The following is a 27,239-nucleotide window of genomic DNA, read 5'->3' as shown; positions in this document are numbered from 1 at the left end:
TGTACGTGCAAGTTGCAGCAGCGCCTCCTCGCAATGTGAACTCTATGTTGCCGCTGCCATCGTTCACGTCGGTTGCTGCTGCACCACCGGTCGGTCCACTTTGGGCCAATGCCACTTGACCCTCCATCTGCCCACTTGAGTGCGCTATCTCCCGGTGCGCCGAACGCCCTCTACTACCCGCCTTGGCTTCCGTCTCTTGCAACATGCTTTTACTGTGGATATCGTGGCCATATATCACGCTTCTGCCGCAAGCACCAGCAGGACGAGCGTCGCGGGTACGACATGCGCGAACAGGACTTTTCCAGTGGGGATTCTTACGCCCGGCGTTATTCATCTGGACAACAGTGGTCTCTATCTCTGCCCGCATCCACCGAGACACGGAACATTTACCATACAAGCCGACGCTGATCACCTTCGCCCTTTCGTTGCTCGTGCTGTCCTCTTCGGCCAGCCTCGTTTACCACTGACAGCCGGTCGGAAAACTAAATGATGCAGTTTTCGGAGGAGAAACTGCATGTAACAGTAAAACTGATATTCCTTCAGCACGCCCGTTCAACATGGTTTCTGTTATGGTGGAAGAAGTTCTCGTGGACGCTTTGGTAGACACCGGTGCTACAGTTTCTGTGATTAGATATGATTTGTGCAAACGCCTAAAAAAAGTAATGACACCTTATAATGGACCCACTCTAGTCGAAGACCGGGGGAACACTATCCGTCCTTTTGCTCTTTGCACTGCCTGTGTTTTTATTGATGACATCCTGCATTACATCCAGTTCACTGTGCCTACCCCGTGGTCTCACCAGCTAATTCTAGGGTGGGACTTCCTATCTTCTTCAGCCACTATATGTTGTGGGGAACAGATTCTGCACATAACTAATACAGACTCCATGTTCGACGATCGCGAAGATCTGGAACTACCGCCACATTAAGAGCGAATTATGATCTTGACCTCTAAGGACATCGACCACAGTGACGTCTTGGACTTGCCCTTTGTCGACTTGCATCGCTAAAGCCATAGCCCTTGCGTCAGGTGTCGTACGCTTTCACCATGGCTCCGCGCTCGTCATTGCTACGAATGTAACACGAGAGAAAGTTCTCTTGCCAGAGGGCACTGTAGTAGCCTGTGTTGTGGCTGCTGAGCCTGTCAGCGTCACGCCACTTAAACCTGCCTCTACCAACGACCTTTCTATGAGTAAGCCACGTTCTTCCTCTCCCTTCACAGCACTTATCAGTGATGACTTAACAACTATGCAGGCGTAGCAGTTGCTTGCTTTGTTAACGACACACGCCGATTCTTTTGACACCTGCTCGTCGGCGTTGGGCCGAACTACCACTGCAGTGCATCACATTCAGGCAGGGGGAACATCTATTCTGCATCGCCGCCCGTACCGCGTCTCTCTCGCTGAGGGAAAATCATAGAGGAAAACGTTGCTGACATGCTCTAACGAGAAATAATTCGTTCGTCAACTAGCCCTTGGTCATCCCCTGTTGTTTTGGTACGAAAAAAAAGATGGCTCTGTGTGCTTTTGCGTTGATTACCGGGCACTTAACAACATCACACGCAAGGACGTATACCCCATGCCACGCATCGACGACGCCCTTGATTCACTGCAAGGCGCCGAATACTTTTCAAGCCTTGATTTGCGTAAGGGATATTGGCGAATTCCCATGCACGACGACGACAAAGAAAAAACGGCATTTGCTACCCCTGATGGCCTATACAAATTTAACGTGATGTCTTTCAGTCTCTGCAATGCGCCCGTGACATTTGAACACTTGATCGACACCGTCCTGCGTGGTCTGAAATGGAAGACGTGTCTCTGCTACCTTGATGACATTATCATCTTTTCATCAACGTTTTCTCAGCACCTGAGGTGCTTGGATGACGTCCTAACATGCTTCGCCGGCGCGGGTCTGCAGCTCAACACCAAGAAATGCCGTTTCACCACCAAATCCGTCAAGGTTCTCAGTCATGTCGTGAGCAAGGACGGTATTCGCCCTAACCCCGAAAAGATCGCTGCCGTCCTTCGATTTCCACGCCCCACAAGACCTAAGGATTTGCGAAGTTTTCTTGGCCTCGCATCCTATTTTCATCGTTCCATACGAAATTTCGCTTCAATAGCTGCGCCACTTCACAAACAATTTGCTTCTAATGCACCCTTTGTGCGGTCTGAAGAATGTCAGCCCACGTTTGAGCTATTGAAGGAAGCTCACACGTCAGAGCCTGTAATCTGCCATTTTTATGACACCGCCCCGACACTCCTGCATACCGACGCCAGCGGTTGTGGTATAGATGCTGTTCTCCTCCAACGCGATGACTCTGGACGGGAAAGGGTCTTCACATACGCTAGCCGAGTGCTTACTTCTACCGAGAAGAACCATACCATCACTGAGCAGGAGTGCCTCGCTGTGGTTTGATCCATACAAAAGTTCCGTCCTTATTTGTACGGCCGTCAATTCACCATTGTAACGAACCACCACGCCTTGTGCTGGCTTTCTACAATGAAGAACTTGTCCGTACGCTTGGGTCGTTGGATTTTACGCTTGCAGGAGTATCAGTTTGAGAATATTTATAAATCTGACAAAAAACATCAAGACGCCGACGCTCTTTCTCGTTGCCCACTATCTACGGCTTCGTTCGACACTCCAGCTGCCATCTCCAACGACACCAGTGCGGTCGTGACTCCGAGTTCTGTTGCCTTCCTCGCCTCACTGTACCAGCCGCCAATCGGCGATGACCAACCCTTCAGTTCTCGCCAGCAGGCTGACCCGTATTGTTGGCGCATTATAGAGGGGAGGAGGAGGAGGAGGGGGGGGATTATGTGCTTCATCCTCATCTGGACAGCAGTCGATCATCATCACCTGTTCTGGCTGACAGTCATCATCGTCTTTGAGCGTGCGCTTCGGGTCCGTTGCGTTTGTTCATTCCCGAGTTCACGACCAATAAACCTCGTTACAACCAAGTCGTCACAATATGTACAGTCCAGCTCACTTATAGCGATCCCAGACATAACAATCTATCGGTTATAAGGACGATATTTCTGTGTGGACTTGCGATTTTTCTATGCTACCCTTTGAAACTGAGTCCAGATACAGCGAACATTTTTCAGTGCCTCCTACTTTTACAATGAACACTTCCAACATGGTTGCGGTAAAAATATAGGTCATACGAAGCGACAAAAAAAAAGTTAAAATAGGCATTCTGAAGCACGAGATAGGCGCACTCGCGTGTGAACTACTGCAGTTTGCTTGCGATGGAAGATACCACAGAACGCGGCGAGCACCGCACGCAGATTTCAGACGTTATGAGTGAGGTGGTTCACTTTCCAGACATTGTTTAACAGGCAGACCGGAAATGAGGGGGATAAAAACAAAAAGAATAGGAGGCAGTATAGCAAATTGCAGTCAGCTTTCACATGTCAAACTTTTCTGAAGCTGTTCTTAGCATCTACGACCGCCGAAGATGAACCAACAATTCCTTTGAACATAAGAAGCCATAAATGCTAGAAGCGATAACTTTTGTCGCATGAAAGTTCTTAGGGACGCTCAACTCTTTGACATCACTATGAGTCATTAAAGGTTTTCTATCATTCGGTAACAGCAAAGACGAATCGATTAGTAATAAAAATTCCCCGTGGTCGCGGTGGTTCCTTAACGGATAAGCATAAAAAAGAGCGATAGCGAGGTGGCCGGTGGCGACGAACGTGCCATTTTGACTCACTTCCGGTGAGCTTATCACAGTCGTCTGCAGATAACTGCTCGGTGGAGTGACGGTGGTACAAGCGTATCATGGTGCTGTTCGCAAGTTTGCCACCGCCGCATCGTGCAAGGCCGCTTGCGCACGTTGCTCGCCAAAAAACGAACAGGCTACCTGCCACATCCTAGCAAGATCCTGAGTGAATCATGGGTGAAGAATGCACAAACATGTACATACATTGGTGTGCAAGCGAACTGGTATGCGACTGCGAGGGTAGCTAGGGTAAGCGACATACTGTAGGCAACTAGCCAGAGATGACCGGTCCGACGTGGCGGTATCGCAAATCAGTGGACGGCATGAGTTCATTGCAAACGGGCGTCGTTTAACATGTGAAAAGGCCTAACTTGTCAGAGGAGGGGTTCACATTTTTCAGTAAAAGTACACAGAGAAAAAAAAAGTTTACCCACTATGTGGCCGTTTTTATGGGCAGCTTCATGTACAACGAGCTACTGATATAACGGCCATTTATCGCGACACTTTCCAGTTTGTTATAAACGGGTTGGGCTGTAGTACATTGATATCTAAATAATCAACATTTTATATATATCGTGTACTACATACAATTACACCACAACAACTCTCATGTCACATTTTTGTATGACAATGATCGAGCATATTGTGACGATGGAACGCGTTTATTTACAATATGGGTAATGCAGAGGTGTAGCTCAGCCAAGGATCCACAGCGTCGCTCGCGAGCCAGTCGAGTCTCTTCCTCCTCTTCGTCGAATCTTCGCTAGCGCGTTTCACTTCCCGGTTCGCAGACGATGCCCTCTGGGCGAGTCACTCAGATGGTTGATGGTGGCACGGTTTAAGGCGCGCAACGTGTGTCAGTTTTGTTTTGCTAGAGCGGCGACCATTGCTTGTGACGCTCGAAATTACGTACGTGACGTCGCTGAGGCGGTCAAGAATGACGAATGGACCGGAATAGTGAGCCAAGAACTTTTGGCACAAACCACGTTTGCGGACTGGTGTCCATAACCACACAAGATCGCCCTTACTATAAGATACGGAGCGATGGCAGGCGTCGTAACGTTTCTTAGAACGCTGCTGGGATGCCAAGGTTCGGAGGCGTGCGATGCGACGGGCTTCTTCTGCGCGGCAGAGCGTCTCGGCTGTCGAGGTTTCCACGTCTAGTGCAAAAGGTAGTATAGTGTCGAGACAAAATCGTGGGGAGCGAGCGTACAGCAGGTAAAATGGAGAGTAACCTGTAGTCTCATGCTTCGCGGTATTGTACGCGTACGTGATGTAAGAGAGCACTTCGTCCCAGTTTTTGTGCTTAGAATCGACATAAATAGACAGCATGTTCGTGAGAGTCCGGTTCGTGCGCTCTACGAGACCATTGGTCTGCGGGTGATATGGTGTGGCATGGCGGAAATTGCAGGCAGACAGACGCAGGATCTCTTCAACGACACCGGCAACGAACTGACGTCCGTGGTCGCTAATGACAACGCGTGGAGGACCATGGCGGAGAATTATACAGCGAAGCATAAACTGCGACACGTGCATGGCCGTTGCAGCAGGTATTGCAGCAGTTTCTGCGTAGCGCCTTAGGTGGTCAACACAGACGACGACCCATTGATTGTTACTGCTCGATCGTGGAAATGGATCGAGCAGATCGACACCAACAGTCTCGAAGGGAGAGTTAGAAGGTGGAACAGGATGGAGAAGTCCTGGCGGCGTAGCCGTGGGACGTTTGTGTCGTTGGCATTGTTCGCATCCAGCAACGTATTTTTCCGTGTCGTGTCGCATCTTGGGCCAATAGAACCTTTGCTGGATTCGTTGAAGCGTTCTGACGAAGCCCATGTGGCCGCAGATTGCGTCGTCGTGTAAGCACCGAAAGACGTGAGCCCGTAAAGTGCGTGAAACAACTAGAAGCAGACGGGCGCCTTGTCCGGAATAATTCTTCTTGTAAAGGACGCCGTCATGAACCACAAAAGAGCTTGGGTTTGCGTGTTCATTTGCGGAGGCGAACAGAGAATCTAAGGAGCGGTCCTCTTGTTGGGCTGTCCGGAAAGTCGCGAGATCAGGGAACTCAGAGGCAATAGCACCAATATACTGGTCGAAGTTGTCAGCGTCGCACTCCGTCGTCGGTAGAGGAAGGCGCGATAGGCAGTCGGCGTCTGCGTGCAGGTTACCGCTCTTGTAGCGTACTGTGAAGTCAAACTCCTGTAAGCGCAAAGCCCATCGCGCCAGTCGTCCAGATGGGTCTCGGAGGCCTACCAACCAGCATAGAGAATGATGGTCGGTGATTACCGAGAAGCGACGGCCGTAGATTTATGGGCGAAACTTGTGCACGGCGAAAACAACTGCGAGGCACTCCTGTTCTGTGACTGTGTAATTTCGTTCTGCCTTGCTCAACGAACGACTCGCGTAAGCGACCACGTGTTCAGCATTGTCATGGCGCTGAACGAGCACTGCGCCAAGGCCGATTCCACTGGCATCTGTGTGAATTTCCGTTTCAGCAGAAGGATTGAAATGGCGCAGTACCGGTCCTGAAGTCAGTATGAACCGAAGCTGCTTAAAGGCTGCTTCGCAATCCGGTGTCCAGTGGAAAGGGACATCCTTTTGCAGCAAGTCAGTCAGTGGTTGTGCTTTATCAGCGAAATTCGGAACAAATCAACGAAAGTAAGAACACAGGCCCAGGAAGCTACGCAACTCCCTGGGGGACTGCGGCTGCTTGAAGTTGCTGACAGCGGCGACTTTCTGCGGGTCCGGTCTCACGCCATTTTTATCCACCAGGTGTCCCAGAACCAAGGTTTCACGTTCTCCAAAGCGACACTTTTTTGAGTTCAGTGTAAGCGCAGCTTCCTCGAGACAGGTTAGAACGAGGTCAAGGCGATGATTATGTTCTTCAAATGTTCGGCCAAAAATCACCACATCGTCTAGGTAACACAGGCAAAATTTCCCATTTGAGGCCCCGTAAAACGGTGTCCATATATCTTTCAAATGTGGCGGGGGCATTACACAAGCCGAATGGCATAACATTAAACTCAAACAGACCGTCGGGTGTAACAAAGGCCGTCTTTTCTTTGTCAGCCGGATCCATGGGGATCTGCCAATACCCGGATCGCAAGTCCACCGATGAAAAATAGGACGCTGAATGCAGGCAGTCGATGACATCATCGATGCGAGGAAGCGGGTACACGTCCTTCTTAGTTATAGAGTTGAGACGTCGGTAGTCAACGCAGAACCTCCAGGACCCATTTTTTTTCTTGACCAAGATAACAGGCGCGGCCCAGGGATTTGACGATTCTTGAATTACGCCAGAGGTTAGCATCTCGCTGACTTGCTCTGAAATTACCTTGCGCTCTGACGCGGAAACTCGATAAGGTTTCTGTCTGAGGGGGTGCGCAGATCCGGTGTCGATCTTGTGACGAGTGCGTGTGCTGGGCGTCTGAGGTCTATGCGACTTCCGTGCAAAATCAAATACTTTAGCGTGCCTGGCCAGCAGTGTAACCAACACTTTGCGCTTATGCGAGGGAATAGACTTGCTAACCATCTTATAAAATTCGTATTCCGTGCCGGATACATCAGCATAGTCCGAATTTGCCGCATTGCTGAGAGCTCCTATGCAGATACTGCACTGCCCTTCAAACATGGCAAGGCGCATTCCCTCTGGTAGTACAACAGACTCGGATGAGCAGTTAACTACCCATAATTTAGTTTTTCCCTCGGTGAGAGACACAACGCAGCGCGGCAGAAAGATGTTTTTCTTCATGCAAAGCAAAGGCAACGGCTCAATCACAATATCAGGAGAACTGAAACTCGAGTCGGCATTCGAAGCAGCAACGGGCACGCTGGCAGTAGACCATGCCGGTAGAATAGTGTCTTTAACTACAACGAGTTTGTCGTCTCCGCTACGCTGAGGCTGCTGGGCGAGAGCGGACAACAGAACCTCGCCGGCCCCGCAGTCGACAGTCGCACGGCACTCTTGCAAGAAGTCAATTCCAAGGATAACGTCATGCGTGGAATGAGCGAGCACTGCGAATTCTGTCTTGAACGCTTTACCAGCAACACGAACAGACACAGTGCACACACCTACTGGACGCAAAGCCGTGCCGCCTACTGCTCGAAAAGTAGAAGATTTATCCCAATAAAACTTAACCTTGCGGCCAAGTCTCTCCTTGAAAACTAAACTCATTACAGAAACTGTTGCACCGGTGTCTACCAGAGCCATCGTGGGAACATCGTCAATGAATACATGAACCTTGTTGTGAAGCATTTGAACTAATGGAGGCATACTTGTGTGCAAAGCGGTACGTCCAGCGACCTCGCCTCCATCAGCCGCGCCGGCTAGTTTCCCGGTGGCGAAGAGGAAAGCCGCGGCCGGGGACGGGGAGGTGGGGACCGTCGCTGGCGCGTGGTAGGTGGCGTCAAGCTCCTCACAGAGGCAGGCGAGTCACTGCGAATGTTCGGCCGGTGCCCGTGCTTCTGGGCAGTTGAATCCGAAGGCCAGTAGGCGTAATCGGGCTGTTGACTTCGCCGTGCAAGCATCGCTGGTCGGTCAAAAAACGTCATGCGTGGGCTACGTCGCGATGGGCAAAACCGGGCGATATGTCCGCGAACACCGCACTGGTAGCACACGGGGCGTTCCCGAGGCACATTGAATGCTGCGGTGTGGAGAGGATGCTCAGGGAACTGTTGCCACTCGGACACAAACGGAGGCGGTTGGCTGTCGTAGCTATAACTTCTGCGGGGCGCATAAGACGACTCGACGTAAGTAGCCTGTGGTGGCGGAGCCCTCAGCCGTGGACTGCGGGTGGAGTAACTGTGCTCGTCGAAACTCGCAGCATTGATGCTTGGGGATAGTGTATCACACTGCGGGTCTCCAGCTTGCATGGGAACAGAGACATGGCGACGCAGTTCCTCCCATACAATCTGGCGAATGGTGGAGGAAAGGTCGGCAGGTAGAGAATTCTGGCAGACATCGACGGTGGCAACAGTCGTGACGTTGGCCAGACGTCCGAACTTCGATGTGATGCGACGAGTTTTAAGAGCCTCGAAGGTTCGGCAGTGGTTAATCACGTCGGCCACGCATTCCAGGCTCTCCTTGCCAATGAGGAAGTGGTAGACGTCATCGGCGATGCCCTTGAGTATATAGCCCACTTTGTCTTCTTCCGTCATGTGGGCATCCACCGACTTGCACAACTTCAGAATCTCTTCAATGTAGGTTCTGCATTTCTCACCGGTGACTTGAGCCCTCTGCGACAACGTCTGCTCGGCACGTTTCTTCTTCGTTGCTGGGTCTCCAAAGCATTTCTTAATTTCCTCCACAAACTGGTCCCAGGTTGTCAATGTGTCTTCATGGTTCTCAAACCATACCAGCGCCGTGAAATCGAGGAAGAGCCCCACGTGAGAGAGCTGGCTAGCCGCATTCCAACCGTTCGAACGGCTCACTCGCTGATAGTGGCTTAGCCATTCGTCCACGTCATCGCCTGGTTTCCCTGGGAAGGTTCGCGGCTCCCTGTAGTGGTAGGGTGACGTCCTTGCGGCTGGTTGCTGGTTGTCTCCGTCCGAGCTCATTTCTTGAGGTAATGGTGCCAAGCCCGCTAGTCGAAGGCTGCGGCGAAGCTCGTGTAGCGGTTCCGTCGTTAGGGGACGGTGCCTCTCCGGTATCACTTGGTAGTAGCTAGCTTACCCAGCACCTTCCACCACAATTGTGACGATGGAACGCGTTTATTTACAATATGGGTAATGCAGAGGCGTAGCTCAGCCAAGGATCCACAGCGTCGCTCGCGAGCCAGTCGAGTCTCTTCCTCCTCTTCGTCGAATCTTCGCTAGCGCGTTTCAATATGTACAGAAGATTCACTTCATGAATATGTGGGAATTTTTTTTTGTGCTTACATTTGCCACTGCCGTTGTCCATCTCGTGTCTAGCGGCGGAAACTGATAGATCAGATGTTACTCTTCCACAGCGAACGACAAGGAAAAAAGCCACAATCTCCACCGTCCCGGTGCGGAGCTGAAGGGGAGGAGGAGGTCAAATTCGCGGGCGGGTGAGCGAGTTTTACAGGAGAGGGGAGGTTGGCTGACGCGCAAGCTCGCGCAAGTTGCTGCGTGGCCGAGTTCATTAGTTTCTGTGGAGAAAGGAGGCAGGGAGACACGCACCCATGCGCGTGTTGGGAGGCGGCTCTCGGAGAGTGTAAGGCGCGAGTTTTGAATTGCCGCGGCTGTGATGAGACATAAACCATTGCGCACTATGATATTCAATTCACGTATACCAAAATTATCAGTAAATGCTCGTTGTGGGCAAAGAATGGTTTGTTCTATTTATTGTGAGGAAATTTTTGCTTCGTTAAAACGAGGTTCTAAATACATGGGCGTTTATGGGAACTTCAAGGGGAGTTACGATTGCTTTATTATATTCTTAGTTTGTTGTATTCCACTTCGTTATAAGGATTTTCGACTGTATACATTGATCCAATGGCACAAAATCGCACTTACAAGGAACCTTTCTGAGCACCGCCGATCGGTTACAGTCAACAAAGTCAGCGCTCCAGCGACTTCCAGAAACGCCACTTTTGACCACCGATAGGTCATCGGCAAGGTGCCCATAAATTCTTATTAAACGTTGACCCTGCTTCTGCACCCCTTTAGCTGTTGCTTTCCTTGACCATTTTTTGTTAGGCACGCCTGCATCCTTTGTCCCACTGCTACTCTGAGCACCCCGCATCATAAGACGAGGCTTGTGTTTTCACACTTCCGTCTATCTTTCAAAGACTGGTCGGCTGATTCAGGCACGTAGGCAGGCATTTGGGACCAAGAGGGGCACCCCCTTAAAGGGGCCCTGGAGCACTTTTTGAGCATGATCAGAAAACGCTGCCTATTGGTTGTAGGAGCTCCCGACAACATTCAAGCCAAATAATATAGCGTAGCACGTGGCCTGGAATTCACAATTAATTATCAAAATCAGCTAAAAATTGCTCTTTCTTCTCTCAACAAATGGCAGAATATGCCCAAAAATCACACGCGAATTACACATCTATCAGCCATTGTCTGATTTGAAAATGGCACGCTCGCTCGTTACAGAGATCGCTGCGGGATGTCGCAACTTGTCCACGCGTGCGCACGCGATCACACTGAAAAAGTGGCGCATTCTAAGAAAAAAAGAAAAAAGTGTTCAAGGCCATGAGGCGTGTGTGATGTTTTTCTGTGGCCCTGGCATTTCTCCCCGCTTAGCTTCCAGCGCTTTCGTCGGGACAAGAGAAGAGAGAATGGAATTGCAGCATGCGACAAATTTCTGTAACTCCACTCACACTGGATGGATTCTTAAATTTTTAGCACCGTCGAATTCGTGAGGCAATAACCTTTTCCAATAAATTCATTCCGCAGTTACTTGAAAAAGCGTTTCAGGGCCCCTTTAAAATGGCCATTTGTTTGCTGTCTATGTCATGGCAAAAAAAAAATTTCGGGGGTGGGGCACATGCCCAGTGTGCCACCCCCTGGGTACGACCCTGGGCTAACTAGTTTCCCTTCAGTTTTCTATTTCCTGGTTTTGTTGGCATCACAGGCCTGGAGTGACCAGATCATTTGCCATACAGTCGCCGACCGATTTTTCGGACCTGGCGGGGACCGAAAAAAAGTACGAAAAATCGAACAGTCCGAAAAATTCGTTTTCGCCAAAAATCTGAAGTTTATTGCATCAGGCAGGTTTAAAAAAGTCCTTGATGCTGCCTTGCCTCAAACTACGCTTGGAGGCAATTTGGTTTGCCCGTATTTGCGCCAAGGTGACATCGTCGCCGTAAACGCTCGACAAAATTGTCACCGCGTTGGCGATCTCCGACGGCTGCGGGCGGTCGTCGTTGTCATCCGACGACAACGACGACCGCCATCCGGCGTCGACCGTCATCCAGCGACATCTAGCTGCGAACGTCCACTCTCTATTAGCTTGATTATGGCAGCTTTCTTCTCCATCGTCAGGGTCATATACTTCCCACGCTTCTTCACACCACCTGGCTCCCGCGATGGCACAGATAGCGGAGCCATGGCACCGAGAACACAAAATTCGATGCTGCAGATAGCCGCTGCGAAGCACACAACGTCTCGACGCTACGCGACACAACACGTGCAGAATGGCGACTGAAAAAAGCTGCAACGACAATAAAAGAATCCTTCTTTCGCCTCCTTTCCGTGCGATGTGATGACGATAGTGCTGACCGAAGACGAAAAAACGGCGTCCATCACCGCGTCTTTTAAAAAGCAAACACGGCCTCCGAAACTTAAAACATGGCGTGCGCATTCCAATCTCGGAGGCAGGAAAGGCATCTGAAGACCAAACTTAGCCAAGCCGACAGAAAATCCAACATGGCGGCGTTCACAATGGCTTAGAGCGTGGCACAAAACGAGCGATTTAGTCCGAAAAATCGAACTTTCAGGGGCAAATTCGCCCGAAAAATCGGTCGAAACAATGCATTAGCTCTATGGAATCCCTGACGGTGCATTTATGAAGTCCGGAATATCCAACAAGTCCGAATTTTCGGAGTCCGGAAAACCGGTCGGCGACTGTAATCGTTGGCCATCAACTATATCCGATCGTCTGCCTCTTGTCTGGATTGGTGTCGTATCATTCCAGTGCACGCGTGTACGCTACCCACCGACCTTGATAATTCCATGTTTAGGACCTGTTTTCGCTCACTTCGCACTCTTCCCAGCATGCCCTCTGCACCGGTGCGAGAGCGTAAAAATGGCTGTTGCACGGAACAAATCGCGAATTATCGAAGTTGCTGAGGCCGCGTAAACCCGCCAGCACAACAAAACAATTCTTCGACATCTGTGCACGCAATCACTCTTTCAAGTTGCGCATTTCACGGGCCTTTCAAGCAAGCTACTCGACCTGCCTTCTACTCGCGTGATTTGGTTTTCAAGGTCTCCTTCCCGCTGTACCCGCCCCTCTTTTAACTCGGTTGCAACTCCTTGCCCTTCTCTCGCAAGTCTGCCGTTTTCCCTGTACCATAACGTCTTCGCCCGTCTCCACCGTTCTGCTACGCCAGCCTTGGTGGCCGGAATCCAGAAGTTTCGTTTTCCTACTAGAAACGGGCCTAGTGCTGTTCTACGCGTTTTGGCTTGTGTGTCGCGAGTGCGCGTCTTGCTCACTCTTGGTGTGCATGCGTGGTTAGGATGGCGGACCGGGGGCCCTCTGCACTTTTTTTAGCCTCTCAATAAATGTTGAAAGTGTGACCGCTTGGCTTGGGGTAATCCGCATTTTAGGTGTCGCATTGCGGAGTGCTTGCTCGTAGCTGTTGACCACCTGGCAGCCAACTTGCCGCTTTGGGCGTCCGTGTATTCAGATGTGGAGATGCAGCAATGACGACCACATGCATGCGAAACCCTTGCATGCGAAACGTGCATGCAAAACTACATGCATGCGAAACCCCATTGATTTTCACGTTGCAACAAGCAAGATTACTGAAATATAATTGCATCGACTTCGCATCACGGGAGAACAGTCCCAAAAGTAGCAGCGCACGTTTGGTCGTAATGCTGAAACGTTCTTCTAGGTGGCAGAAGTAGTGAAAGAGGAGGTACGGCAGGCACGCCAGACGGTGACTCTACCAACCGGCAGCACGGCAGACTTGGACACGATCACGCGGGTGGTGAAAGAGGCCCTGGCCAAATACGATGCAGACAAGACTGGCCTACCGGACTATGCCTTGGAAAGTGCTGGTGAGTTCCTCTTTGTCCGCAAATAAGTCCACTACAAGCAAGTGCATTTCAATGTATAGCCTGCGACTTGGCTGCAATTTCAGCACATCAGATTGCAAAGAAATTTTTGACCATGTGGAAAGCCAAGTTTCAGTGTTGGTAGTGTAGACAAAGCTGTGTGTGAAATATTGCACTCTTTTGCATTGTAAACAATTGTTAGTTTATATGCTTGATGGAAAATGGAATACTGAATGCAGTCAATGGCCGAATTTTTTGGACAGTTTTGATCATTCGGGTGCCTGTTAGCACCCAAATTTTTGCTTTTTCTGTTGGGCCATGCAAATAGCAAATTTTGGGTGTGAAGCAGATATTAATAATTCATTGCGAGTATGAATGGAATTGAATATTTCTAGAAAATGTGTCGAATACTTCAAAGCAGAATTGCAGAAAAGCGAGCTGTAGAGGATTACTAAACATATTCTTAGGAGATGGAAACATGAAAATGTGCCTTTTTTTCTGGTTTGATGAAGCGCTTGCTTGAAATGCCCATCCAAATGCCAAGAAGTCTACAGGCAATGAAGTTTGTAGCTTGAAATGAGGCACATTGCATCGTCTTCTCTTGCGCCTGTCCTCTAGTGTGATGCTCTTGTTCGCAAAGCCCAGATTCGACATAGGTTCGTCTCGTGCATCTGTGCCGGGAGCGTAGTTGGGGCTTGTATAACTTGTATCTGCATTGGCTGCCATACTGAAGTATAGTCGAAATTAGGCCTTTCTAGAAAATTGTCAGATGCCGTGAATTCTGACTCATTTAATTGCTTAAGGTAGTGTTTTATTTATAGTACTCGAGTGCTGGCCTGAAGATCATGAAATGGAATCTTGGGCGCTGTGGCCGCATTTTCGGTGGAGGAAAAAATGCTGGAGGCCTGTGTACTTGGATGAAGGTGCACGTTAACAAACCTCAGGTAGTCTGAATTTCCGTGACCCTCCACTGCACAACGGCATCTCTCAAAATCGTATTGTGGTTTTCAGATGTTAAACACTCATAATTATTTATGTTAGCCTTAGAATAAAGGTGTTTGATCAATATCAACAATTGCTGAAGTTTTGCATGTCAAACAAGGTGTGATTATGAGCCACACTGTAGTGTGGGTACCAGGATTAGTTGTGACTGCTTGGGGTTCTTTTAATGTGCACTTAAATCTACGTATATATCTCGCTCCCATCACAATGGGGCCGCTGTGGCTGGGAATGTATGTATACCACGCGAGCAAAAAAAAATGGTGCAGCTTGCCCTTGCCTCTATTTTTCTTTCTACAGAAGTGAGCTCTGTGGTATCGATGCAGCGTGTGTCTATTAATGGTGGCGTGTCAGCACACACCGGTTAGGCACTAATCTCTGCAAGCAACCAGAAATTGTTGACAAGGGGATCACCATCATGGCACAGCCCTGTCTCTTCAACACCATAAGCACATATAGGTGCAGTCCACTTTGCAGAGCTTCTCTACGTTTACCATTAATTTCCTGCGAGAATAAGCTTCAGTTTTTTTTTTCTTCTAAGCCACAGTGCAATATTACTGGAGCAATGGCTGCTTGAGCTGTTTGTGTCGAAATCAAGGCTAGGAACGATGCACACCCGTGTTCTCGCTTGGTACTCTGCGGCCGGTCGTTCAAGCACAAGCGGCTCAGTTGTGTCAAGACTTACTGCTAGGCACCCTTTCTTGGTGCACCACCGATTTATCACTGGTTTCTCATGTCGCGGCACCTGAATGCGCTTTATCAAGGCCATAATTTTTTGGAATAGAATTTGGAGTATGATAGGTATCATCTGCATTTTTTTGTTGATAATTTTGCTTTGAACAGTAAAAAAATAAAATTATTCAATTTAACTGATACTCAAATTTTAATACTATTCAAATTCACTTAACACTCAAACTTTTTCTATCTGAGCAGCTATATTACTTTCTTGGGTTTTTTTTTCTGTGTCTTGTTCAAATGTTGCTGCTGGTCTATCCGATTGCTATTAAATTATCTTAAGTTGACTATCCGGTTCCTCTCAAAGGAATGGGAACAAGGTGGTATGTGTGTTGTCCCCGACTCAATGCTGACCGCATTCCAATGTCACATGCTCTCTGCAGGAGGCAGCGTAGTAAACACGCGCTGCACGGACACTTACAGTGAGAGGTCACCAAAGTACTACATGTTCGGCCTTCCCCTGTGGACATTTTACCGCACGGCAAGGGAGGCTATAACGGTGAGTATCAGTTGTGCGCAGTTCGCCGTGATAAGCAGCATCTTGATATAGTAAGTGTAGATAAATAAAAAATAAACATGCATGTCACTAACTTGCCCAAATTTCAAGTCCTCCAGATTGTGTATCTGAATGTTTGATTTCAAAAGTTCGCATGTTCGCGTAATGTTTGATTTTAAAAGTTCGCATATTCAGGGGTGCAACAGCTGTGCCAATATGATACAATTCTCATTTTTGCCCCAAGATGAGCCAGAACTGTAAAATTTGTTGAAATTGTGTCATGCCACACCGAAGTTTCCAACCAGATTCGAAATTTTCTCTGTTGCATCAATTTTGGAGAGAAATCGAAGCCGCATTGGCCATTTGAAGTTGGAGCTAATATTGTTATCTAATCCTATCCAGATGCACAAAAAACATTTGTAAGATTTGTTGGCCTTGTTTTAAGTGCAGAGTGCTTTTTAAGTCACTTTCGCTACGGTACACCAGTGTCTTTGGTGTAAAAGCGCACTAAAATATAGAGAAGATTGATAGTACTAGCTGCCATGGGACACAACACGTCTTGTTCCTTAAATACTAATGCATGCACATGCCATATAATTATGAGTGCTGGTATAATTGCTGAGGTCTATTTAATTACTGGGTCTCATTCGGAGCTGTGCATGATGTCTCTTCGGCCATGAGAAATTACTAACACGCATAATGGATTTTTGACACCCCCACTGGCTCCTGCTTTACAAATCTTTTGAATTTTTGAGATCTCCAGGTTGTACGGTCCCCATAAGCATTTGCAGAACCTGCAAGGGATTTAACAGGTGCTGCAAATGTTGATGTAGGCTTTGTCATTGTTTGCACAGCGGGTGGTTAAACACGCTGCTTCTATTGAAATGGCAGTGCTTGCTTGCGCTGTCCGCAAGTAGTGAATGGTTTGTACATGTCCCCTACAGCAGTGGTGGCTACGCTTTTTCTGTGCCAACTTGTGGCCAAAAGAGTGCAAAATGCTCTCTAGTTGAACCTTCTGCACACTCAACAAACACGCTGCTTCTATTTAAATGGCAGTGCTTGCTTGCGCTGTCCGCAAGTAGTGAATGGTTTGTACATGTCCCCTACAGCAGTGGTGGCTACGCTTTTTCTGTGCCAAGTTGTGGCCAAAAGAGTGCAAAATGCTCTCTAGTTGAACCTTCTGCACACTCAACACAAGGGTGCAACAGCTGCACCGAGTGTGCCGATTAGATACAATTTTTCATTTTGCACCGAGCTGTGCCAAGACCATCAAATTTGCTGAAATTGTGCCACGCTGTGCTAAAATGCCAAACCAGCCTTAAAGTTTACTCAGTTGCACTAGGCCACATTGGCCACTTGTACCTCGCGCCATAAATAAATCGCGGGATCCAGGCGCACAGACCCTAACCAGGAAAACGTGCAGAGCTAAAGCTTTATTACGAGTCAATGGCAATGACGAGGGAGAGCTATTAGTGGACGCTGCGGTACTTTCCAATCACTAGGCATGTACAGGCGTGACAGTAAATGAACAGCGTAACCCATGGTGTAACCTAACCAGGGTGCATTGTACTCGGTAGGTCTGGACACTCACAAGATAAAATATATGAGATAAAGTAACAATGCCGCACGCCCATCGGTCTGCGAACACCGGCATTGCTGGTGACTTTGTTGGTTGCCGTAGCAACAGCGCATCCAATAGATAGCCGGTGCAGTTCTGGGCCATCGGGCGTGTGCCATTGTTGCTTTATCTAGTCGAACGCTTTCAAGTAAGTCCAGAGGTTGTGCTCTAAACCTAACCTCATCGTGAAAGAAAAAGTGTGGAGGGGGATGTAGCAGTTCGAAAATTTCTTGGCCTTGTTCTGACCCACGTAGAACACTATGTAAGGCACTTTTGCGGCAGTACACTGGTGTTTTGGGGAAAACCGTTTTAAGATTTGGAAGCTGCTTTTAGCATAAGTCACAAGACACTGCACAGTATGATTACTAATGCGTCTATATGCCACATAATTATGAGTAATAATAGGATCGATGACATTTAAAAAATTTACTGGCCTTCACTTAGAGCAGTGTATGACATCTCTGCTGTCCTAAAATATCAAACAAAACTGTGTGCCACTTTTTTTTTTTTTTGAATCCCTATTAAGTTTTACCAATCTCCCAAATCTCAAGATCACTAGCTTGGCAGATCTGTAGATGGATTCAATCGCTATATCAAGTATCATGGCACCAAAGCATCATAGTAAGGGATTTATTTTAAAGCATGCAAAAGTGGATGGTGCCATCTTTGTTGATTGTTATATACTATATATTGTACTAAACAGTACTGTTATAAGTGTACTCAGCTGTAGTCTGTTAGCAATCCCCCTCTATTTTTTGTAATGGTGGTTTCACTGTAGAGGAAGGGTGCTGTGCCATGTATTAAAAGAACGCGAGAGACTGACTCAGACACAGGAGGCCCGTTCGAACTTCATCCTTTATTAAACGACTTCTTTTTTTACATTCTCCCAGCCCTCCCAAACTGATGGTATCCCTAGAGGGTACAGTTTTTGCACGGGCCTGGTAATTTTCCCCTCTTGAGTTTAAACTCGGCATGCTCGTACCAGTCTGTCGCGTCCAGGATATACCTCTGTTATTTTTCCAAGTGGCCAAACACATCGTGATGCATTGGGCTCCTCGACAATCACTATGTCATCCACCTTAAGCCTTTATCTGACGCTGTTGGGTAGTGATAAAGCGAACGAAACTCAAGCAAATATTCCTTCCTCCAACAACCCCACAGGTGCTTGAGCAGCATGCTGCTGTGCCGTAGTCTTTTAGTTAGGTTGTCCTGGCTTGTCCGCAAAGTCTGGTTCTGGTATTCCTTGCCGCTATCAGCCGATACCGCCAATAGAGACCTTCTGACGAAAAAGTTGGCTGGAGAGATCACAGGAGGCTCTCTAGTGTCCACTGACGTACAAGTCAGTGGCCTCGATATGACAATGGCCTCCACTACGACAAGCTTTGTTGTTAGCTGTTTGCTATCGAGTGTTTGTTTTCAGAGTATCTTGCTAAGTGCCGACTTCACTGATTGTATCAATCTCTCCCACCATCCTCCCCACCACGGTGCATTTGGTACAATGAACTTCCATTCTGTACGAGGAGAAGCAAGGAAAGTAGCGAAGGGAGATCCATTCATGACACTCCAGATGTCTTGCAAGTCTTGCGATGCCCTCTTGAATGCATTGTCAGAGTAAATAGTAAAAAGAAATCCTCTTTGTGATATTGTCACGGGCACCTCCCCTCAGCACTTCGTCGTCGTCATCCTCAGATGCCTGAGGATGACGACGACGAAGTGCTGAGGGGAACGTGCTCGGACTGCAGCAGCGTTGTACGCATTTGCTCGCCAGTATATTCATCGTGTATACTTTATTCCCCGCAACATCATTGTTGGAGGTGCGGGGTACAACTCGCTATACAGCTCCAGGAGCTGGATCTTCGCAGCGGACGACGCATTGCAGCTACCACGATGACGGACCAGGCTACTCAATGTCAACAAGATCCGTCAGCCCTGCAACCGATCGTTGTGGTGCAACCTTGTGACCCAGGCCCATTCAACGGCACAAGTGGCATAGCCGTTGATGACTGGCTGGTTCTATTTGAGCGCGTCAGCAGCGGCAACCATTGGGATCCGACCCTTATATTGGCGAACATCATCTTCTACTTGCATGGCACGGCAAAACTCTGGTACGAGACACTTCAAGAAGAGTTGACCAGCTGGGATGTCTGTAAGCAGAAATTGCGCTATCTATTTGAGAAACCCATCGGACGTCAAGTGGCCGCAAAGAAAGAGCTTGCTACTCGTGCCCAGACATCCACAGAGCCGTACATTGCGTACATCCAGGACGTGTTGGCTTTGTGTCGCAAGGTCGACAAGGACAAGGACAAAGTCGGGCACATCCTGAAAAGAATTGCCGATGAGGCCTTCAATTTTCTGCTTTGCAAGGACTGCTCGACGGTGCAGTCAGTCATCGAAGCATGTCGTCGCTTCGAACAGGCGAAAAATAGGCGCATAGTTCTTTGATTTGACTGCCTTCACAACACGGCGGCTACGTCCTCTTGCGAAGATTTGCCCATACTACATTAACCACCAGCGCCGGAAAACGTCACCAGAATAGTCCGTCGGGAACTCAAGGCTATGGCACCTGCTGCGTCTAGCGTCAGCGCGCCAGGACACAACCTCGATGCTGTTTCAATGATACAGGCCGTAGTTCGCCAAGATATCGCGAATATGGGCATTTCGCCACCTCGTCAAAATGCCCCTGCTACTTCGAGCTCGGCTCCAGTCGTTGCGGCTGCCACTCCGAACCGCACGTTCGCGCCACGACAAAACCCAGCTGAATGACGCACTCATGATGATCGGCCCATATGTTTCACGTGCCATCAGATAGGACACATCGCTCGCCATTGCCGCAGCCGTTGGACCTCATCACCTCGACCGAGCTTCTATGATTGGGGACCTCACTCCGAACGTGCACCTTATGCCCCGTCCTACCGTGCTGAGACAGGTGCAGAGCATAATCCAGAACGCCGGACCAGCCGCTCGCCATCGCCCGTGCGTCGTCAGTCCCGCTCGCCCCAACCCCGCCGTTCTCGATCTCCCTACTACCATCGCTTGGAAAACTAGCTGGTGCAGCCCCCGGAGGTGACGCTGCATACACGACTCGGACTGAAAATCCTCTGATTACTCCCGACCAGCGGTGCAACCTTCTTACAATTCTCGTTGATGGTTTACCTGTAACTGCTCTTATTGATACCGTTGCATAAATATCTGTGATGAGACCTCTGCGGCCGCCTCGAAAAATTTCTGACGCCTGCGATTGCACCTACCGTTCGTACAGCGGATGGGAGTACTCCTGCTGTGCTTGGAATGTGCACTGCGCGATTAACGATTTCTGAACATCAAACCAGTTCTGTTTGCTGTACTGGAAAATTGCCCTCGTGACCTCATCCTTGTACTCGACTTTCTGACTTCACACGCTGCGCTCATTGACTGTTCCAAAGGTCTTTTTCGGCTCGAACTACCATCCTTCTCAGAGACCGTCTCTACCAGCCCACCTCGTCTACGCTCTGTCGATTTCCTCAGACTTCCACCGCAAGCCGCAGTCCAACTCTCGCCATATCCTCCTGTCCCCGATGGTGATTATGTTGCTGCCCCAATTTCTGGTGTGGCCATGACACGTAATGTTGCACTCCCCAAAACGGTGGTTACCGTTAAGGACAACCGAACTTCATTTCCCGTCCTCAATTTTGGCTTCTCAGCACAAGTTATTCCCCGTGGCATGTCACTTGCGCTTGTAATAACTTGCTCTTCAATAACTTGCACGAGCATACAATCATCAGCCAGGAACTTGCTTTTCAAACGCAACTGTTGCACAAAATGGCTGTCAGCTGATGGCGCAGCAATGTCGTGGCATATCACCGGAACCACAATAGCTTGTATAGGTAGAGCTGGGTGCCTTGATGACTGGGTAAAGGTACTTCAACTATTTTACAGCGTTCAGTTCGAGAAAGAACCGTGCTACTGAATGTGTTGAACGATATCCTTGTCTCTCCTACGACCTTGAGGTTCATCTTCTTGGCTACTTCTTTTTTAATGAAGGACCTCTGGCTTCCACCATGTAGAATACCTCTGACACAGCAATGCTTATTATGGATGATCAAAGCACGAAATGTTCGCAGATATACTTCCTTAGTCTGGTTTTGCACACTCTGCCCACTGCTCGACAGCTCGGTAAAATTCAACACTGATGTTTCTGGAGAAACAAATACTGCTGTGTGACTTCCTGGTGCCGCTGCACCTACACATGACTTGCAGTACAAAGGGCCACACATGCTTGTTGCATACCTTCCATGGCAAGATGAGCACAGTATCCCTTCCCTGGTCACCTCTGAATGTGCAGCAAAAACATCTGTTGCCCTGGGAGAGCTTCTTCTCCTTCAAAACAAAGTACAGGTAGCTGTCACAAGAACGTGTGCAGTGATCGTACTCCTAGCCATTCTGATAATATCCACGGAAATTGTGCCAAACTGAGCCAAAGTGGATTTGGAAGCTTCTATTACATTACCGGCAGTAGCCATGCCCGTGCGTCAAAACATGTGCACCTTTTTCTCTGGGCTACCAAAGTCACAATCATGCACTGCCTAGAACTATTCCGCTGAATAAACAGTGGTCGCGCGTGTGTCCTTAAATGCACTACGCTGTTTAGTGCCCACGCAACTTCTGTTGTGCAAGTCCGCTTAATGGCGAAACGCGCTCTAAGCAGGGTCTCGTGTCATCTAGTCAAATTGGTAGCATGAAACTGTGGCAGGGATTCAACAACGGACGTCTTTCGTTTTAGAAATGCTGCTAATAGCTCGCTTGAAGAGTTGCGCGGCACGTAATTGAAGCGATTTCCATTTGTAACTTCACCCATGCTGCCAGAATGTCTGTTTAGGTCTATTTCGGGACATAGCGATCCCATTTTCTTTACTAAGTGTCCACAGAAGAACACGTGAATGGTGGGAACGCGTTCATATTTTTTCTCTAATATACTTTATGCCTGGATATTCATTAAAAAGAGCTTTTTCGTAATGCCTTCCACCAGCACATCCGCGTTAGTAATCGCTGTTGCAATAAAAGCCCCCAAAAGACCCCCCTTTCGTACTTAAGACTGCTGGGTCCGAGTACAAACTTTTTGCGTGCTTTCTTTTTTTAAATGTCATCTCATTAATGAAAGCATGCCTCCTGGTTGGAGTAGCCGATATTTGGTTTTAATACGTGCAGCTTTCAGTAGTGGGCCATTGCTAGGGGCTCTTGTTGGAAGGCCCATTGTGAAGCGGCTACGCCATGTTACACGTACGCCTCTCAATCTCAGGGGCCAGTAGTTGACTGTAAAAATATATATATATATATATATACACATCACGTAATCGTGTGCATCTCTTCGGGTTTTTTTTTTTTTTTTTTTTAAGGTGGAAGCGGAGGAGGCTGCGTTGCTCGAAGGGCGCACTTGCTGGCGCGTGCTCTATCTCGAGTCATAATGAGACTGCTCGTAATCTTTCTGTGCTGCTAACCTCTGCTTCACATTTAGATAACTTATAACCAAAAAATCACTTCAGCAACTGGAGTGGTCATCGTCCCTTTAACCAGCATTGTTTGAGTTGTGCAACATTGGGTCCAAAAGATACAATTTGGTAGTTTCTCCTAATCTCTTAGCAGTGAACGGGATACCAATTGTATTGTTATACTCAATAATAAGGCTTGATGTCATCTCGTCACACAAATAATTGACTGCATATTCCTCGATTTTAGAAAAGCATTTAATGTAGTTGCGCGCGATCTTCTTATCTCAAAACAACAATCATACAAGTTAGATGATAGTGTTGTCGCATGGGTTGCCTTCTTCATGCAAGGCGGCAGTCTGTCGTGCTCAATGGTTTTTCTTCTGTATATGCTCCAGTAAGTTCGGGTGTTCCGCAGGGATCAGTTCTGGGTCCCCTTTTGTTTCTGCTTTTTATTATTTATATTGTAAATGATGACAAATCTTCATTTAGAATGTTTGAGGATGACTGTGATTTGTAGAGTTAGACATAAGGAGAGTGATTTTACTTTACTGCAGGCTGATTTAGACACTATAGGATCATGGTGTGACAAATGGGAAATGTCCTTAAATCTTCAAAAGCGTGTTTACGTCACCTTTTCAAGGAAACGCATATTTCAGTCTTGCACATATAAGCTGAATAATATGACCTTAAAGAAAGCTGAAGAATATAAATATCTATGTATTTTATAACGTCTGATTTAAGGTGGAATAGACACATTCGGCACATTAAAAGAATAAAGCAATAAGTGCACTGGGTTTTCTTCACTGTAATTTCAGTCAGTTGCCACAGAAATTGAAAGAGCAACTGTATTTCACGTACGTTCACAGCGTATTTGATTATGGTTGTGTTCGTTGGGATCCGCACACAGTTGGTCTCATGGAGCAGCTTGAAAGGGTGCAAAATAAGGCGGTTCATTTTGTACTCAACAGTTACAGAACAATAAGCATGACGGAAAGCAAACATAAGCTAGTATGGCAGGTTTTGCAAGATCGGTGGAAAAACCTTAGAGTGAAATTTTTTCATGCTGTATACCATTCTAAAACCAGCATTGAGCGAGAAAAGAATATTAAGTTACCCATATACATCTCATCAAGACGCGACCGTGCAATAAAAGTTCGCAAATTCCCTTTGAAAGGTGACGTGTTCAGGGGTTCTTTTTTTCCATGAGCCATTATAGAATGGATTGCGCTATCGTCTGGCGTTGTAAACATTTTGGATAACGATGTATTTTACCACGCCTTGTGAGTGTGTTTGCTTTGTATATTTTTGTATGTAACCCCCCTGCTGTAATGCCCAATGGGGCGATAAGGTATGCAATAAAAAAGGTATAAAAAAGTAATGAATAATGAATATGCGAGGAGCACTAATAAATCTGCGCAATCGCCGCACGTGCAAAAAACTTGCAGCTTGCGCGTTGTTCGGTATTCGTACAACAACTTGGGTGACTAGAGACCTCCGGAACACCTCTTGCACGCCGACACGCGTACAGATAGAATCAGACTTGTCCAGAGTGCCTAGCCGACTGCACCAGCTGCCGTACTTTTGTTTTTTAATGCGATAGCGTTAAAGAGCTCGTTTCGCAGAAATTCCGGTGTCGCCGTCCTTAGTTGTGAGTGAAAAATCATCATCTTATGGCTGACCGAAAAATCGAGAACGAATAAAATAAATAAATAAATAACAAAAATCCTGTAGCAGAGTGGGTACTGAACCAGGGTTGTTTGGGTCCAAGTGGGGATCGAACCCAAGTCGTTTTAATGGCAAGGGGATGTTCTACCACACAGCCAGGCCTCTGGTTGTAAAAACAGTGAAAAGAATTTCCTTTCCTTGGAAATGCAGTGAAAATAGCTTTCACGCTTCATAAACACAGGCGTCCTGTTTACATGCTTCGCAATGCAAAATGAAATATTGCAGTAATAATGCGTAGTGCAAGCGTCCATTGCTAATGGGCGTGAGAATATGCGATTATCATAATGGCAGTGTGGCTGAAATCTGGTACCCCACTACAAAAGGCACACACGCTACTGCACCTATTCTTTTAAGGCCACGCAGTGGTTGCTTAGCAAACTTAAAATGGTGTCATGCCTTAAGCGTTTGAAGTATGCACTACGACTGGGATGTCTATATAGCCGCGTTCCTTTCCTCAAGTTTTGTTATCACCTTGTTACACTACGTACAGCAAAATCCGCGCCTACAAAGTTTGAGAGGCTTTGAGGTTGTAGTGGATCATTTTGTTAAGGTTGCGATGTTCGAGAGGCTTCAAAGTTGTAGTGGATCATTTTGTTAAGGTTACGCCCACTTCTTGAACAATACAGATTATTCAAGAACCTACGTCGCCACTAGTGAGAAAGCTAGAATATTCGATGGCAAAGGTATAAATTTCAACACATTTCACGGCTTGTCAGTTGATCGACGGCTAACGCTCTGCTCGCCGCTACCAGTGCCAGTGTCTTGCTGTAATCTAACTTTCCTTTTGCGTGGCCACAAGTTCGGCCCGAACAAACATTTTATTATTCAGCCTGCAGTTTTCTCCCCTCATCCAAGTCATGACCCCATGACATCTAGTGGATGTGCTTCCCGTCCATGTACCGAACGCCCCCCTCGAGTCGACACCGAAGCCCCAACTGTGAACCAAACATCTGTGCCAACGTCGGCCTACGAGCAAGCCGCCGGCCACCACCACTACTGCAACAACTATGACAGCCCCGGAGTATGGGGCTCTACCGGAACAGTCACAAGCCAAAGGCCACCATCACTACTGCATCAACTATGACAGCCTCTGCACCAAAGCCTGCCATGGTCGTAATGCAGCAGCCAAAGGAGCCACCCATCTTTCACGGATCTTCATTTGAAGAACCGGAGACCTGGCTCGAGACGTACGACCGAGTAGCAGCCTTGAACCAGTGAGACCCGGAAGAAAGGCTGCGCCGCTTCTACTTTTACCTGAAAGACAAGGCAAGGGCCTGGTTCGAGAATCGGCAGTCGGCACTTGGCTCCTGGGATCTCTTTTGCGGCGCATTCCTGGAAACTTTCACGAGCATCGCCCGTAAAGAAAAGGCCGCTGCTTTACTAAAGACCCAAGTACAGCTGCCAAACGAAAATGTCATCATCTTCACAGAAGAGATGACGAAACTGTTTTGGCAGCCCATCATGCCGTGGCTAAGGACAAGAAGCTCCGCTTCCTTATGCGGGATGGGAAGCAAGGGTTGTTAGTGGGACTTTTTCACAACCTGTCCAAGACGTTTAACGAATTCCTCACCGAGGCCACGACAATAGAGAAGGTGCTTGAGATGCGCACAAAGCAGTAGGACCATCGTTCTTCGACAGCCAACTATGCCAAAGACCATGCCCTCGGCACGAACGACCTGATGGATACGATCCGACAGATCGTGTGGGAGGAGCTATGGAGCCTGTTGCCTTCATCGCAGCTCCAAGTGGACTGGATTGCGGAAACTGTCCGTGAAGAAGTTCGGCAATTGCTTTGAGTTTTCAAAGCTCCGCAGACTCAGCAGCAAGCGATGAGTTACGCTGCTGCAACCCCACGCTACACTCCCCCTCTATGCTTACGTCAAGAGGCCGCACTGCTGCAGTTCCGCCGCCGGCCACTGTCGCCGTCGGCGCCATACCATCCACCCGCTGGCCAGCGCAACGCTCTGCAGAAAACGGACGTGTGGCGTGCCCCCGACCACCGACCTTTCTGCTACCACTGAGGAGAAGCAGGCCGCACCTACCGCCGCTGCCAGTACTGTCAGATGGGACTGCGTGATTTCGCTGTAGACGCGCTGTCTAAAGCAAGGGGAAAGACCCTGTGGCATCGCCGACTACCTCGCAGGAGAGCACTGGACACCTTGAGGAACTTCCTGTTAGCCATCACCCGGCGGCTACATGTCGCCTCACCGCCGGCCATACACTGGCCCAGCCCGGGGCTGGTCTCCTAGCCCTTATACGAGAAACTAAGGGCAGCAACCGCTGGAGGTATGGTTGCTGTGCCATGAACTACCGAAGATCTTCCTCCGCCGCCGCCATGGTGCTCTTTGAACAACACGCAAACGAGGCAAAGCCCTGATGATGACCTGCCGACACAACATGAAAGCAGCGAAACAAGCTGGCGTAGCCAACCTAACTGCAACGCGAGACGACGAACTAGTCGCCTCGACGTTCTTATCGACGGCCACAGTGTAACAGCTTTCGACACCGTAGCCGACTATTCGGTCATCAGTGGAGCATTCGCTATGAAGTTAAAGAAAGTCAAGCACGCCTGGGAAGGCCCTGAATTAAGAACAGCTGGAGGCCACCTAGAAACGCTGGAGGGAATCTCCGCAGCGAGAGTCTGCTTTAAAACTGAATTTTCCCCCCAAGCCTCATAGTATTACAGCGATGCTCGAGAGATGTGATCCTTGGTATGAGCCGCACACGCCACCCGGGTAGCAGGCCTTGAATGTACTGGAAGATCAAATCACCGTTCGCCTC

At 48.4% G+C, this 27,239-nt stretch overlaps 1 protein-coding gene across 2 annotated transcripts in view; it reads left to right on the top strand.

Moving 5' to 3' along the window:
* LOC119179842 (uncharacterized) overlaps window positions 1–27,239 on the top strand; it is a 193,886-nt gene that overhangs the window by 128,241 nt on the left and 38,406 nt on the right. For both annotated transcript variants that reach the window (XM_075869874.1, XM_037430960.2), the window contains 2 exons: window positions 13,258–13,423; window positions 15,538–15,653. In XM_075869874.1, the coding sequence (XP_075725989.1) occupies window positions 13,258–13,423; window positions 15,538–15,653 (282 nt within the window). The remainder of the gene's footprint in view (window positions 1–13,257; window positions 13,424–15,537; window positions 15,654–27,239) is intronic.

Source organism: Rhipicephalus microplus, chromosome 7 (genome assembly GCF_043290135.1).
Source record: "Rhipicephalus microplus isolate Deutch F79 chromosome 7, USDA_Rmic, whole genome shotgun sequence".
Lineage (NCBI taxonomy): Eukaryota > Metazoa > Arthropoda > Arachnida > Ixodida > Ixodidae > Rhipicephalus > Rhipicephalus microplus.
Note: the sequence above shows the minus strand (reverse complement) of the source record. Positions and strands in the feature narration are given on the sequence as shown.